The 16,721-nt window shown below is 52.4% G+C and overlaps 1 protein-coding gene across 1 annotated transcript in view; it reads right to left on the bottom strand.

The window, feature by feature from the left end:
• LOC129844746 (arf-GAP with GTPase, ANK repeat and PH domain-containing protein 1-like) overlaps positions 1-16,721 on the bottom strand; it is a 131,686-nt gene that overhangs the window by 99,673 nt on the left and 15,292 nt on the right. The window contains exon 3 of the mRNA XM_055912830.1: positions 373-503. Within this exon, the coding sequence (XP_055768805.1) occupies positions 373-503 (131 nt within the window). The remainder of the gene's footprint in view (positions 1-372; positions 504-16,721) is intronic.

Below are 16,721 nucleotides of genomic sequence, written 5' to 3'. Positions count from 1 at the left end.
TGTGGATCTAAGACACGACAGGGTGGTAAAGGGTGTGTGTGTGTGTGGATCTAAGACACAACAGGGTGGTAAAGGGTGTGTGTGTGTGTGTGTGTGTGTGTGTGTGTGTGTGTGTGTGTATCGAAGACAGGACAGGGTGGTAAAGGGTGTGTGTGTGTGTGTGTGTGTGTGTGTGTGTGTGTGTGTGTGTGTGTGTGTGTGTGTGTGTGTATCGAAGACAGGACAGGGTGGACAGGGTGGTAAAGGGTGGTAGAGGGAGGAAGAACACATATGGACAAGGGAATGTAGTCAAGGACCTCAATGTGGCCATTTTGTTTGTGTGTCAGTAAATGGTGTCTGTCGGTAAATGTATTTATGTGTGTGTGTACCTACCTGGCTGATGTGTACTGCTGCAGCCACCTGTGCAGAACACACAGAGGAGTGGCTAGGGGAGTTAGGGAGGGACTTGCACGGACCAATGGACAGCTGCTGCTTCTTCCTGGTCGCCACGATCTTCTGGGCCACTGCAACAACACAACACAGTCATCATTCAGAGGGTCTATTCTCCCAACGGAGACACATAGCGGGCTAGACAACCTAATAGAAGAAAGAAATGGAGAGAAGAGGGAGAGCTAGACCAACTAATCGAAGGAAGAGATGGAGATGAGAATGAGAGTGAGAAATGGAGAGAGGAGAGAGCCTGAGAACACTAGCTGATGGTTCAGACCAGAACAGTCCATTACTTCTCATAATGCTGACGCAGGCAGCTCCAGCAGCCCTGTCTGTGAATCTCCTATCTATCTGGTCCACAGCAGAGCCCCCGTCCGCCTTCCACAAACACCCCTTACCTGCTAACAGCTCCAGTGATTATTTCACAATTATTATACAGGAGAGGAGAGAGAGAGCGGGCTATCAGTGTTATTGAAAAGGGCAATGCCAATCAATGGGTGCTCAGCTGCCTCCTATCGATCCCCAGGCCCAGCGCTCTGGCCCAATCAGGGAGGGATATTCAAACGTTCCGTCATCTCCGTGGTGATTGAGGCCATTGATCCGGCCCACTGGAGGGTAGGGGGAGGGGCCTCGTAGGAGTTCAGCTGTTCAAATATACATCTCTCAGATGGAAGGGAATGCTCCTTTTACAAACTAACAACTAGAAAATGCAACTTCATAGACTTCTATTCTCAAAGTTTAACTTTTTTCTTGAGTGAGTTGAACTTTCTGGAAATGGGTACAAAGCTGTATGGCAGTACTAGGAAAGATCCCTCACAAATGACAAACATGTCTGTGAATATATCCTCCTTCCAAGGACTTATATTTGTTAAGAATCAAGAGACGGAGCAAGTTATCAGAGATGATCACATTGTCCATCTAGTTTGGGCAGGACAGGGTTAACAACACATCCTTCAGTCTCAGATTCCATTATCCACAGCCCCAATAAACAGGGCTGGGTTTCATTTGGTGTGAGATGAAACCATTGTTTTAATTGGGCCCATTAATGGCCTCTGTTTTAATGAGGAGCCAGTCATAAACATTTACCTTCAGGTGAGAGGGCCGTGCCAAGGGCAGGAGGAGACCTGCTCCCTCTGTGGTTAAACACCACAGTAAAACTAGACCTGCTCTCTCTGTGGTTAAACACTACAGTAAAACTAGACCTGCTCTCTCTGTGGTTAAACACCACAGTAAAACTAGACCTGCTCCCTCTGTGGTTAAACACCTCAGTAAAACTAGACCTGCTCTCTCTGTGGTTAAACACCTCAGTAAAACTAGACCTGCTCTCTCTGTGGCTAAACACTACAGTAAAACTAGACCTGCTCTCTAAACACCACAGTAAAACTAGACCTGCTCTCTCTGTGGTTAAACACCACAGTAAAACTAGACCTGCTCTCTCTGTGGTTAAACACTACAGTAAAACTAGACCTGCTCTCTCTGTGGCTCTAAACACTACAGTAAAACTAGACCTGCTCTGTCTGTGGTTAAACACTACAGTAAAACTAGACCTGCTCTCTCTGTGGTTAAACACCACAGTAAAACTAGACCTGCTCTCTCTGTGGTTAAACACTACAGTAAAACTAGACCTGCTCTCTCTGTGGCTCTAAACACCACAGTAAAACTAGACCTGCTCTCTCTGTGGCTCTAAACACTACAGTAAAACTAGACCTGCTCTCTCTGTGGTTAACACTACAGTAAAACTAGACCTGCTCTCTAAACACCACAGTAAAACTAGACCTGCTCTCTGTGGTTAAACACCACAGTAAAACTAGACCTGCTCTCTGTGGTTAAACACCACAGTAAAACTAGACCTGCTCTCTCTGTGGTTAAACACCACAGTAAAACTAGACCTGCTCTCTCTGTGGTTAAACACCACAGTAAAACTAGACCTGCTCTCTCTGTGGTTAAACACTACAGTAAAACTAGACCTGCTCTCTCTGTGGTTAAACACTACAGTAAAACTAGAAAACTCAGTCCCCAGTTCAATCCCGTGAACCTGGTAGTCAAACACTGGTAAAATGCAGAGCCAATTGTTCAATCAAAACCGATAACCGGAGATCCCGGCATATGCTAAAATCTTCTTTCCATGCAGTAAAGATGGTTTGAATCCATATCACAATACTGAAACACAATGAATTCCCCTACAACCCTGAACACAACCTCTGAAATAACTCTGTCTTTACAAGACCTCCGTGGATAACAGCCAGCCACTGGACAACAGTGAAGTAGACTAGACGGAGCTGATCTGTAGAAGATATATGTGATACAGGTCCACACACACAGCCAGGCATGAGCTGTATATTACTTTAAGTGTTAAGAACAGTTATGATAAGGCTGGGTTAAATATTTAAACTGCACGGCTAATACCATTTAACTTTAACCATCAATCTTACTTCTCCTCTGAGAGGCTGCCATTTATTCTAATGGAAACGTCTCCCCTCTGATCAGATTTATGGCAGACTGGAGAAGAGGAGAGCCCAGAGCTAACTGCTACAGACCAGACAGACTGGGGGAGAGGAGAGCCCAGAGCTAACTGGAGGAGAGGAGGGCCCAGAGCTAACTGCTACAGACCAGGCAGACTGGAGGAGAGGACAGCCCAGAGCTAACTGGAGAAGAGGAGGGCCCAGAGCTAACTGGAGGAGAGGAGGGCCCAGAGCTAACTGCTACAGACCAGGCAGACTGGAGGAGAGGAGGGCCCAGAGCTAACTGGAGGAGAGGAGGGCCCAGAGCTAACTGGAGGAGAGGACGGCCCAGCGCTAACTGGAGGAGAGAGCCCAGAGCTAACTGCTACAGACCAGACAGACTGGGGGAGAGGAGAGCCCAGAGCTAACTGGAGGAGAGGAGGGCCCAGAGCTAACTGCTACAGACCAGGCAGACTGGAGGAGAGGACAGCCCAGCGCTAACTGGAGGAGAGGAGGGCCCAGAGCTAACTGGAGGAGAGGAGGGCCCAGAGCTAACTGGAGGAGAGGAGGGCCCAGAGCTAACTGGAGGAGAGGAGGGCCCAGAGCTAACTGGAGGAGAGGACAGCCCAGAGCTAACTGGAGGAGAGGAGGGCCCAGAGCTAACTGGAGGAGAGGAGGGCCCAGAACTAACTGGAGGAGAGGAGGGCCCAGAGCTAACTGGAGGAGAGGAGGGCTCAGAGCTAACTGGAGGAGAGGACAGCCCAGAGCTAACTGGAGGAGAGGACAGCCCAGAGCTAACTGGAGGAGAGGAGGGCCCAGAGCTAACTGCTACAGACCAGACAGACTGGAGGAGAAGACAGCCCAGAGCTAACTGGAGAAGAGGAGGGCCCAGAGCTAACTGCTACAGACCAGGCAGACTGGAGGAGAGGACAGCCCAGAGCTAACTGGAGGAGAGGAGGGCCCAGAGCTAACTGCTACAGACCAGGCAGACTGGAGGAGAGGACAGCCCAGAGCTAACTGCTACAGACCAGGCAGACTGGGGGAGAGGAGAGCCCAGAGCTAACTGGAGGAGAGGACAGTCCAGAGCTAACTGCTACAGACCAGGCAGACTGGAGGAGAAGACAGTCCAGAGCTAACTGCTACAGACCAGGCAGACTGGAGGAGAGGACAGCCCAGAGCTAACTGCTACAGACCAGGCAGACTGGAGGAGAGGACAGCCCAGAGCTAACTGCTACAGACCAGGCAGACTGGAGGAGAGGACAGCCCAGAGCTAACTGCTACAGACCAGGCAGACTGGAGGAGAGGAGGGCCCAGAGCTAACTGCTACAGACCAGGCAGACTGGAGGAGAGGACAGCCCAGAGCTAACTGCTACAGACCAGGCAGACTGGAGGAGAGGAGGGCCCAGAGCTAACTGCTACAGACCAGGCAGACTGGAGGAGAGGACAGCCCAGAGCTAACTGCTACAGACCAGGCAGACTGGAGGAGAGGAGGGCCCAGAGCTAACTGCTACAGACCAGGCAGACTGGAGGAGAGGACAGCCCAGAGCTAACTGCTACAGACCAGGCAGACTGGAGGAGAGGAGGGCCCAGAGCTAACTGCTACAGACCAGACAGACTGGGGGAGAGGACAGCCCAGAGCTAACTGCTACAGACCAGGCAGACTGGGGGAGAGGAGAGCCCAGAGCTAACTGCTACAGACCAGACAGACTGGAGGAGAGGACAGCCCAGAGCTAACTGCTACAGACCAGGCAGACTGGAGGAGAGGACAGCCCAGAGCTAACTGCTACAGACCAGGCAGACTGGAGGAGAGGACAGCCCAGAGCTAACTGCTACAGACCAGACAGACTGGGGGAGAGGACAGCCCAGAGCTAACTGCTACAGACCAGGCAGACTGGAGGAGAGGACAGCCCAGAGCTAACTGCTACAGACCAGACAGACTGGGGGAGAGGACAGCCCAGAGCTAACTACTACAGACCAGACAGACTGGGGGAGAGGAGAGCCCAGAGCTAACTGGAGGAGAGGAGGGCCCAGAGCTAACTGCTACAGACCAGGCAGACTGGAGGAGAGGAGAGCCCAGAGCTAACTGGAGGAGAGGAGGGCCCAGAGCTAACTGGAGGAGAGGAGGGCCCAGAGCTAACTGGAGGAGAGGAGGGCCCAGAGCTAACTGGAGGAGAGGAGGGCCCAGAGCTAACTGGAGGAGAGGAGGGCCCAGAGCTAACTGGAGGAGAGGAGGGCCCAGAGCTAACTGGAGGAGAGGACGGCCCAGAGCTAACTGGAGGAGAGGAGGGCCCAGAGCTAACTGGAGGAGAGGACAGCCCAGAGCTAACTGGAGGAGAGGAGGGCCCAGAGCTAACTGGAGGAGAGGACGGCCCAGAGCTAACTGGAGGAGAGGAGAGCCCAGAGCTAACTGGAGGAGAGGAGAGCCCAGAGCTAACTGCTACAGACCAGGCAGACTGGAGGAGAGGACAGCCCAGAGCTAACTGGAGGAGAGGAGGGCCCAGAGCTAACTGGAGGAGAGGACAGCCCAGAGCTAACTGCTACAGACCAGGGAGACTGGAGGAGAGGACAGCCCAGAGCTAACTGGAGGAGAGGAGGGCCCAGAGCTAACTGGAGGAGAGGAGGGCCCAGAGCTAACTGGAGGAGAGGACAGCCCAGAGCTAACTGGAGGAGAGGAGGGCCCAGAGCTAACTGGAGGAGAGGAGGACCCAGAGCTAACTGGAGGAGAGGAGGGCCCAGAGCTAACTGGAGGAGAGGAGGGCCCAGAGCTAACTGGAGGAGAAGAAAGCCCAGAGCCAACTGGAGAAGAGGAGGGCCCAGAGCTAACTGCTACAGACCAGGCAGACTGGAGGAGAGGACAGCCCAGAGCTAACTGGAGGAGAGGAGGGCCCAGAGCTAACTGCTACAGACCAGGCAGACTGGAGGAGAGGACAGCCCAGAGCTAACTGCTACAGACCAGGCAGACTGGGGGAGAGGAGAGCCCAGAGCTAACTGGAGGAGAGGACAGTCCAGAGCTAACTGCTACAGACCAGGCAGACTGGAGGAGAAGACAGTCCAGAGCTAACTGCTACAGACCAGGCAGACTGGAGGAGAGGACAGCCCAGAGCTAACTGCTACAGACCAGGCAGACTGGAGGAGAGGACAGCCCAGAGCTAACTGCTACAGACCAGGCAGACTGGAGGAGAGGACAGCCCAGAGCTAACTGCTACAGACCAGGCAGACTGGAGGAGAGGAGGGCCCAGAGCTAACTGCTACAGACCAGGCAGACTGGAGGAGAGGACAGCCCAGAGCTAACTGCTACAGACCAGGCAGACTGGAGGAGAGGAGGGCCCAGAGCTAACTGCTACAGACCAGGCAGACTGGAGGAGAGGACAGCCCAGAGCTAACTGCTACAGACCAGGCAGACTGGAGGAGAGGAGGGCCCAGAGCTAACTGCTACAGACCAGGCAGACTGGAGGAGAGGACAGCCCAGAGCTAACTGCTACAGACCAGGCAGACTGGAGGAGAGGAGGGCCCAGAGCTAACTGCTACAGACCAGACAGACTGGGGGAGAGGACAGCCCAGAGCTAACTGCTACAGACCAGGCAGACTGGGGGAGAGGAGAGCCCAGAGCTAACTGCTACAGACCAGACAGACTGGAGGAGAGGACAGCCCAGAGCTAACTGCTACAGACCAGGCAGACTGGAGGAGAGGACAGCCCAGAGCTAACTGCTACAGACCAGGCAGACTGGAGGAGAGGACAGCCCAGAGCTAACTGCTACAGACCAGACAGACTGGGGGAGAGGACAGCCCAGAGCTAACTGCTACAGACCAGGCAGACTGGAGGAGAGGACAGCCCAGAGCTAACTGCTACAGACCAGACAGACTGGGGGAGAGGACAGCCCAGAGCTAACTACTACAGACCAGACAGACTGGGGGAGAGGAGAGCCCAGAGCTAACTGGAGGAGAGGAGGGCCCAGAGCTAACTGCTACAGACCAGGCAGACTGGAGGAGAGGAGAGCCCAGAGCTAACTGGAGGAGAGGAGGGCCCAGAGCTAACTGGAGGAGAGGAGGGCCCAGAGCTAACTGGAGGAGAGGAGGGCCCAGAGCTAACTGGAGGAGAGGAGGGCCCAGAGCTAACTGGAGGAGAGGAGGGCCCAGAGCTAACTGGAGGAGAGGAGGGCCCAGAGCTAACTGGAGGAGAGGACGGCCCAGAGCTAACTGGAGGAGAGGAGGGCCCAGAGCTAACTGGAGGAGAGGACAGCCCAGAGCTAACTGGAGGAGAGGAGGGCCCAGAGCTAACTGGAGGAGAGGACGGCCCAGAGCTAACTGGAGGAGAGGAGAGCCCAGAGCTAACTGGAGGAGAGGAGAGCCCAGAGCTAACTGCTACAGACCAGGCAGACTGGAGGAGAGGACAGCCCAGAGCTAACTGGAGGAGAGGAGGGCCCAGAGCTAACTGGAGGAGAGGACAGCCCAGAGCTAACTGCTACAGACCAGGGAGACTGGAGGAGAGGACAGCCCAGAGCTAACTGGAGGAGAGGAGGGCCCAGAGCTAACTGGAGGAGAGGAGGGCCCAGAGCTAACTGGAGGAGAGGACAGCCCAGAGCTAACTGGAGGAGAGGAGGGCCCAGAGCTAACTGGAGGAGAGGAGGACCCAGAGCTAACTGGAGGAGAGGAGGGCCCAGAGCTAACTGGAGGAGAGGAGGGCCCAGAGCTAACTGGAGGAGAAGAAAGCCCAGAGCCAACTGGAGAAGAGGAGGGCCCAGAGCTAACTGCTACAGACCAGGCAGACTGGAGGAGAGGACAGCCCAGAGCTAACTGGAGGAGAGGAGGGCCCAGAGCTAACTGCTACAGACCAGGCAGACTGGAGGAGAGGACAGCCCAGAGCTAACTGCTACAGACCAGGCAGACTGGGGGAGAGGACAGCCCAGAGCTAACTGCTACAGACCAGGCAGACTGGGGGAGAGGACAGCCCAGAGCTAACTGGAGGAGAGGAGGGCCCAGAGCTAACTGCTACAGACCAGGCAGACTGGAGGAGAGGACAGCCCAGAGCTAACTGCTACAGACCAGGCAGACTGGGGGAGAGGAGAGCCCAGAGCTAACTGGAGGAGAGGACAGTCCAGAGCTAACTGCTACAGACCAGGCAGACTGGAGGAGAGGACAGCCCAGAGCTAACTGCTACAGACCAGGCAGACTGGAGGAGAGGAGGGCCCAGAGCTAACTGCTACAGACCAGACAGACTGGGGGAGAGGACAGCCCAGAGCTAACTGCTACAGACCAGGCAGACTGGGGGAGAGGACAGCCCAGAGCTAACTGCTACAGACCAGACAGACTGGAGGAGAGGACAGCCCAGAGCTAACTGCTACAGACCAGACAGACTGGAGGAGAGGACAGCCCAGAGCTAACTGCTACAGATCAGACAGACTGGGGGAGAGGAGAGCCCAGAGCTAACTGCTACAGACCAGGCAGACTGGAGGAGAGGACAGCCCAGAGCTAACTGCTACAGACCAGGCAGACTGGAGGAGAGGAGGGCCCAGAGCTAACTGCTACAGACCAGACAGACTGGGGGAGAGGACAGCCCAGAGCTAACTGGAGGAGAGGACAGCCCAGAGCTAACTGCTACAGACCAGGCAGACTGGAGGAGAGGACAGCCCAGAGCTAACTGGAGGAGAGGAGGGCCCAGAGCTAACTGCTACAGACCAGGCAGACTGGAGGAGAGGACAGTCCAGAGCTAACTGCTACAGACCAGGCAGACTGGAGGAGAGGACAGTCCAGAGCTAACTGCTACAGACCAGACAGACTGGAGGAGAGGACATCCCAAAGCTAACTGGAGGAGAGGAGAGCCCAGAGCTAACTGCTACAGACCAGGCAGACTGGAGGAGAGGACAGCCCAGAGCTAACTGCTACAGACCAGGCAGACTGGAGGAGAGGACAGTCCAGAGCTAACTACTACAGACCAGACAGACTGGAGGAGAGGACAGCCCAGCGCTAACTGGAGGAGAGGAGGGCCCAGAGCTAACTGCTACAGACCAGGCAGACTGGAGGAGAGGACAGCCCAGAGCTAACTGGAGAAGAGGAGGGCCCAGAGCTAACTGCTACAGACCAGGCAGACTGGAGGAGAAGACAGCCCAGAGCTAACTGCTACAGACCAGGCAGACTGGAGGAGAGGACAGTCCAGAGCTAACTACTACAGACCAGACAGACTGGAGGAGAGGACAGTCCAGAGCTAACTGCTACAGACCAGACAGACTGGAGGAGAGGACAGTCCAGAGCTAACTGCTACAGACCAGGCAGACTGGAGGAGAGGACAGCCCAGAGCTAACTGCTACAGACCAGGTAACTTAATGCATTTTAACACCAGTCAGCCTTCCAGGCATCATATGGAAGTATGTTTATATAATCTACACCAGGGGTTCACCATTTTGATCAAACAATTTTAATGACACCACCGTGTAAAAAAAAGCCAAGGTTTACTTATTCAATTGGGGCTATGACAGTCTATTACAAACCAGTCTGACAGTAGCTGTGACAATAGCTGTGACAGTAGATGTAATGCCTGGTCTTGCCCACTCTCTTCTAATAAGGCTTGTGGGTATCGTAGAGGGTAACAGGAGACACATCCGTGTTCCTGAGAGTCAGATCTTTCAGTGATGGGGTCATAACATTTTGTAGCTGAAACCTTTCGAAAGGATGGAGCCACTTTTGTAGGGAGAAAACAGAAACCGCTCTGTTTATTACAACCGTATCTAGTGGTTGCCGGCGGTTACTGATGTAACCCCGTTTCTATGAACCAAGCAAAATTTGTAAAATGTATTTCAGAGTTTCTCTTGCGACCCCATTTTCAAAATCAGGCGACCCCCTCATGGGGTTCAGACCCCTAGTTTGAGAAACACTGGTCTACACTGTTATTGTCATTCGTTTTTTGTTTTTTTATTAAATTAAAATTGTATTTGTCATAATAAAATAACAATAGCGAGGTTATATACAGGGGGTACTGGTACCGAGTCAAAGTGCGGAGGTACAGGTTAGTCGAGGTAATATGTATATGTCGGGGTAAAGTGACTATGTATAGATAATAAAACAGTGAGTAGCAGCAGCGTAAAAAACGGGGTCAATGTAAATAGGCATTTGAATAACTGTTTAGCAGTCTAATGGCTTGGGGGTAGCAGCTGTTTAGCAGTCTAATGGCTTGGGGGTAGCAGCTGTTTAGCAGTCTAATGGCTTGGGGGTAGCAGCTGTTCAGCAGTCTAATGGCTTGGGGGTAGCAGCTGTTCAGCAGTCTAATGGCTTGGGGGTAGCAGCTGTTCAGCAGTCTAATGGCTTGGGGGTAGCAGCTGTTCAGCAGTCTAATGGCTTGGGGGTAGCAGCTGTTTAGCAGTCTAATGGCTTGGGGGTAGCAGCTGTTTAGGAGCCTTTTAGGCCTAGACTTGGTGCTCCGGTACAGGTCAAAGAGTTTGTTTACCAATTGTGCATTATGATTGTGTGTGAAATACACCGGGGGTGGGGTACATAGTCAACAGGCTGAGGAGGGGGGAGAGAGCCAACAGGCTGAGGAGGGGGGAGAGAGCCAACAGGCTGAGGAGGGGGGAGAGAGCCAACAGGCTGAGGAGGGGGGAGAGAGCCAACAGGCTGAGGAGGGGGGAGAGAGCCAACAGGCTGAGGAGGGGGGAGAGAGCTAACAGGCTGAGGGGGGAGAGAGCTAACAGGCTGAGGAGGGAGAGAGCCAACAGGCTGAGGAGGGGGGAGAGAGCTAACAGGCTGAGGGGGGAGAGAGCTAACAGGCTGAGGGGGGAGAGAGCTAACAGGCTGAGGGGGGAGAGAGCCAACAGGCTGAGGAGGGGGGAGAGAGCTAACAGGCTGAGGGGGGAGAGAGCTAACAGGCTGAGGGGGGAGAGAGCTAACAGGCTGAGGAGGGAGAGAGCCAACAGGCTGAGGAGGTGAGACAGCTAACAGTCTGAGGAGGTGAGACAGCTAACCTTTTCCCTCCAACACCCAACTGGACAGAGTGTGAAAAAAGAGAGAGGGACAGACACACAGAGAGCGAGAGAGATAGAGAGGAAGAGGGGGAGAAAGTGGTGGTGAGGGTGCGGTCAGGGTGGTTAGTGAAGGCCTGCTATAAATATTAACTAATGAGTCAGAAGGCGCTAACGTGTCAGATAATGAGGCGCTAGCTGTGGCCTGCCGTGTGTGTGTGTGTGTGTGTGTGTGTGTGTGTGTGGCGCCTGCCAGGGATCCACTGGGGAAAAGGTCACTTTTGTACCTCACTTATAACCCAGTAATTAGACCATCCTCCATTAGACCTGCCCTCTTACTCACTATCTTTTCTCTCGTTGTCTCTGCCAGGGGCCCCACATCGCATGGACAGACGAGGCCCACGTCAACCAAAATAAGGGCCCCACATTGACATACAGACACAGAGGCCCCACAAGAGCTACGTACGGTCACACATGGATAGTGTTGTGTACTGCTGCAGCGCCTCATGTCTGTCTTCGTCTGCTGTGCCGCCAGGCCAGGGGAAACACTGATCTACTCCGACAGGCCCTTAGATTTGTTATCAAAACAATCCACAGCTAATGTGTCTTAATAACCGCCCTCATCTTGACAGACACTCATTTCCCTCTGTGTGTGTGAGGACTGGAGAACACAGCCAGAAAAAGGACATGGGCCCCTTCTGTTTCCACAGATGAGATAGATATCTGGTCGGCATTTTGGAAACAATGGATATGTATGTTGCCATGGTAACTAGCGTACATGTGAATACACTGGGTTAAAGTGGAACTGACAGATATGCAGATATGAAACAGAATCATAATATCAGTCAAAAATATACATACTTGACATCCGGTTTGGGGCGAGCGGTCGCGTTTGCATTCGCTCTGCATTCGCTCTGCAGGTAGTATAACTTTTATAACTTTTCATTACATTTCATTATAGTACAACGATTTAATTTGTCCAACCTTAGCAATTTCTTCTTAACTAGCTACATAGCCGTCTGTGTATCAAAGATAACGGCGTAATTATCGTATTTCGTCGTCTCGTTGTCCACTGCTATCTGCCCAGCAGCTAGCAAACGTCCACCGTCTACCGAATAGTAGTATAACTTTTCATTACATTTCATTATAGTACAACGGTCTGATTTTCATTTTCATTACAGTACAACGGTTTGATTTGTTTGATCTTAGCTAGCTACATAGCCGTCTTTTATCAAACATAATTGCGTCGTTATTGAGGTTCGCTAGCGAGCTATTTTCGTTCGAAATTAACGCAACGTAGCCATCACTGCTAGCTAGCCAGCTTGCCACCGAAGAGCATTGTAGAAACGATTACAATACAACGGAACGACTTGTTTTGTGTAGTGTTAGCTAGCTACATAGTTTTCTTTGCTAGCTTTGTATCTAAGATAATTGTGTAACTTTGAGTAATTATCGGTTAGCTAGCCAGCTAGTTTCGCCTCCCGCGCTGCTGTCCTCCTACCTAGCCAACACTGCTAGCTAACACTGCTAGCTAGCCAACTTCTACCGAATAGCAGCACTGTAGAAACTTACATTACAACGGAACGACTTGATTAGCGTAGTGTTAGCTAGTTGTCTTTGCTGTCCTTGTATCCATGATAATTGTGTAGTTTAGAGAAATTTAGAGAAACTGTCGAGGTCACCTAGCCAGCTTCACTTTCAACAACGCAGCTACTGCTAGCCAGGCTTCTTCACCAGCCAGCAGTACTATATCATTTTAGTCAATAAGATTTGTAATTTTATTGATTTTTTGCTACGTAAGCTTAACTTTCTGAACATTCGAGACGTGTAGCCCACTTGTCATTCTAATCTCCTTTGCTTTAGCGTAGCCTCTTCTGTAGCCTGTCAAATATGTGTCTGTCTATCCCTGTTCTCTCCTCTCTGCACAGACCATACAAACGCCTCACACCGCGTGGCCGCGCCCACCCTAACCTGGTGGTCCCAGCCCGCACGACCCACGTGGAGTTCCAGGTCTCCGGTAGCCTCTGGAACTGCCGATCCGCGGCCAACAAGGCAGAGCTCATCTCAGCCTATGCCTCCCTCCAGTCCCTCGACTTCTTGGCACTGACGGAAACATGGCTCACCACAGATAACACTGCTACTCCTACTGCTCTCTCTTCGTCTGCCCACGTGTTCTCGCACACCCCGAGAGCTTCTGGTCAGCGGGGTGGTGGCACCGGGATCCTCATCTCTCCCAAGTGGTCATTCTCTCTTTCTCCCCTTACCCATCTGTCTATCGCCTCCTTTGAATTCCATGCTGTCACAGTTACCAGCCCTTTCAAGCTTAACATCCTTATCATTTATCGCCCTCCAGGTTCCCTTGGAGAGTTCATCAATGAGCTTGATGCCTTGATAAGCTCCTTTCCTGAGGACGGCTCACCTCTCACAGTTCTGGGTGACTTTAACCTCCCCATGTCTACCTTTGACTCATTCCTCTCTGCCTCCTTCTTTCCACTCCTCTCCTCTTTTGACCTCACCCTCTCACCTTCCCCCCCTACTCACAAGGCAGGCAATACGCTTGACCTCATCTTTACTAGATGCTGTTCTTCCACTAACCTCATTGCAACTCCCCTCCAAGTCTCCGACCACTACCTTGTATCCTTTTCCCTCTCGCTCTCGTCCAACACTTCCCACACTGCCCCTACTCGGATGGTATCGCGCCGTCCCAACCTTCGCTCTCTCTCCCCCGCTACTCTCTCCTCTTCCATCCTATCATCTCTTCCCTCTGCCCAAACCTTCTCCAACCTATCTCCTGATTCTGCCTCCTCAACCCTCCTCTCCTCCCTTTCTGCATCCTTTGACTCTCTATGTCCCCTATCCTCCAGGCCGGCTCGGTCCTCCCCTCCCGCTCCGTGGCTCGACGACTCATTGCGAGCTCACAGAACAGGGCTCCGGGCAGCCGAGCGGAAATGGAGGAAAACTCGCCTCCCTGCGGACCTGGCATCCTTTCACTCCCTCCTCTCTACATTTTCCTCTTCTGTCTCTGCTGCTAAAGCCACTTTCTACCACTCTAAATTCCAAGCATCTGCCTCTAACCCTAGGAAGCTCTTTGCCACCTTCTCCTCCCTCCTGAATCCTCCTCCCCCTCCCCCCCCCCTCCTCCCTCTCTGCAGACGACTTCGTCAACCATTTTGAAAAGAAGGTCGACGACATCCGATCCTCGTTTGCTAAGTCAAACGACACCGCTGGTTCTGCTCACACTGCCCTACCCTGTGCTTTGACCTCTTTCTCTCCCCTCTCTCCAGATGAAATCTCGCGTCTTGTGACGGCCGGCCGCCCAACAACCTGCCCGCTTGACCCTATCCCCTCCTCTCTTCTCCAGACCATTTCCGGAGACCTTCTCCCTTACCTCACCTCGCTCATCAACTCATCCCTGACCGCTGGCTACGTCCCTTCCGTCTTCAAGAGAGCGAGAGTTGCACCCCTTCTGAAAAAACCTACACTCGATCCCTCCGATGTCAACAACTACAGACCAGTATCCCTTCTTTCTTTTCTCTCCAAAACTCTTGAACGTGCCGTCCTTGGCCAGCTCTCCTGCTATCTCTCTCAGAATGACCTTCTTGATCCAAATCAGTCAGGTTTCAAGACTAGTCACTCAACTGAGACTGCTCTTCTCTGTATCACGGAGGCGCTCCGCACTGCTAAAGCTAACTCTCTTTCCTCTGCTCTCATCCTTCTAGACCTATCGGCTGCCTTCGATACTGTGAACCATCAGATCCTCCTCTCCACCCTCTCCGAGTTGGGCATCTCCGGCGCGGCCCACGCTTGGATTGCGTCCTACCTGACAGGTCGCTCCTACCAGGTGGCGTGGCGAGAATCTGTCTCCTCACCACGCGCTCTCACCACTGGTGTCCCCCAGGGCTCTGTTCTAGGCCCTCTCCTATTCTCGCTATACACCAAGTCACTTGGCTCTGTCATAACCTCACATGGTCTCTCCTATCATTGCTATGCAGACGACACACAACTAATCTTCTCCTTTCCCCCTTCTGATGACCAGGTGGCGAATCGCATCTCTGCATGTCTGGCAGACATATCAGTGTGGATGACGGATCACCACCTCAAGCTGAACCTCGGCAAGACGGAGCTGCTCTTCCTCCCGGGGAAGGACTGCCCGTTCCATGATCTCGCCATCACGGTTGACAACTCCATTGTGTCCTCCTCCCAGAGCGCTAAGAACCTTGGCGTGATCCTGGACAACACCCTGTCGTTCTCAACTAACATCAAGGCGGTGGCCCGTTCCTGTAGGTTCATGCTCTACAACATCCGCAGAGTACGACCCTGCCTCACACAGGAAGCGGCGCAGGTCCTAATCCAGGCACTTGTCATCTCCCGTCTGGATTACTGCAACTCGCTGTTGGCTGGGCTCCCTGCCTGTGCCATCAAACCCCTACAACTCATCCAGAACGCCGCAGCCCGTCTGGTGTTCAACCCTCCCAAGTTCTCTCACGTCACCCCGCTCCTCCGCTCTCTCCACTGGCTTCCAGTTGAAGCTCGCATCCGCTACAAGACCATGGTGCTTGCCTACGGAGCTGTGAGGGGAACGGCACCTCAGTACCTTCAGGCTCTGATCAGGCCCTACACCCAAACAAGGGCACTGCGTTCATCCACCTCTGGCCTGCTCGCCTCCCTACCACTGAGGAAGTACAGTTCCCGCTCAGCCCAATCAAAACTGTTCGCTGCTCTGGCACCCCAATGGTGGAACAAACTCCCTCACGACGCCAGGACAGCGGAGTCAATCACCACCTTCCGGAGACACCTGAAACCCCACCTCTTCAAGGAATACCTAGGATAGGATAAAGCAATCCTTCTGCCCCCCCCCCCCCCCCCCTTAAAAGATGTAGATGCACTATTGTAAAGTGGCTGTTCCACTGGATGTCATTAGGTGAATGCACCAATTTGTAAGTCGCTCTGGATAAGAGCGTCTGCTAAATGACTTAAATGTAAAATGTAAATGTATATCAAATTCCCAGTTTATGATGCAAAACCAACTTTATAAGAGGTTTTAAAAAATATGTTCTGTGTGACTCAACATTCCATGATGTACACTAAGGAATTGTTGGCAGAATAAATGGATGCAGTTCATTGCATGATTAATATAACTCACCAGTACATTTCTTGGTAGTCTAAAAAATATTGCTATCAGGTTGTAAATCACAGCTGGCCTGATACATTGTTTGCTGCCTCCATTTGGGATGCCCCGTTTCAGTTTCCATGACTAACGAATGTAACTAAGGCTGGGAATGTCAATAAGATCAAACTAGGAAGGGCGATGATCACAAGTCAGTCATAACGTGGCTAATAGGCTAGTGTATCTATTTATGTAGCAAGCTAAACACACAGAGCATAACATTAGATAGATATCCTCCTAGCAGCTAGCTAGCTGTCATGTCATTGGAGGAGTGGGTGAGTGTGTCTATTTCCCCTCATATCGTTTTCAGTGGCTACACACAGAGCATAACATTAGATAGATATCCTCCTAGCAGCTAGCTAGCTGTCATGTCATTGGAGGAGTGGGTGAGTGTGTCTATTTCCCCTCATATCGTTTTCAGTGGCTACACACAGAGCATAACATTAGATAGATATCCTCCTAGCAGCTAGCTAGCTGTCATGTCATTGGAGGAGTGGGTGGAGTGTCTATTTCCCCTCATATCGTTTTCAGTGGCTACACACAGAGCATAACATTAGATAGATATCCTCCTAGCAGCTAGCTAGCTGTCATGTCATTGGGTGAGTGTGTCTATTTCCCCTCATATCGTTTTCAGTGGCTACACACAGAGCATAACATTAGATAGATATCCTCCTAGCAGCTAGCTAGCTGTCATGTCATTGGAGGAGTGGGTGGAGTGTCTATTTCCCCTCATAT

Source organism: Salvelinus fontinalis, unplaced genomic scaffold (assembly GCF_029448725.1).
Source record: "Salvelinus fontinalis isolate EN_2023a unplaced genomic scaffold, ASM2944872v1 scaffold_0221, whole genome shotgun sequence".
Taxonomy (NCBI): domain Eukaryota; kingdom Metazoa; phylum Chordata; class Actinopteri; order Salmoniformes; family Salmonidae; genus Salvelinus; species Salvelinus fontinalis.
Note: the sequence above shows the minus strand (reverse complement) of the source record. Positions and strands in the feature narration are given on the sequence as shown.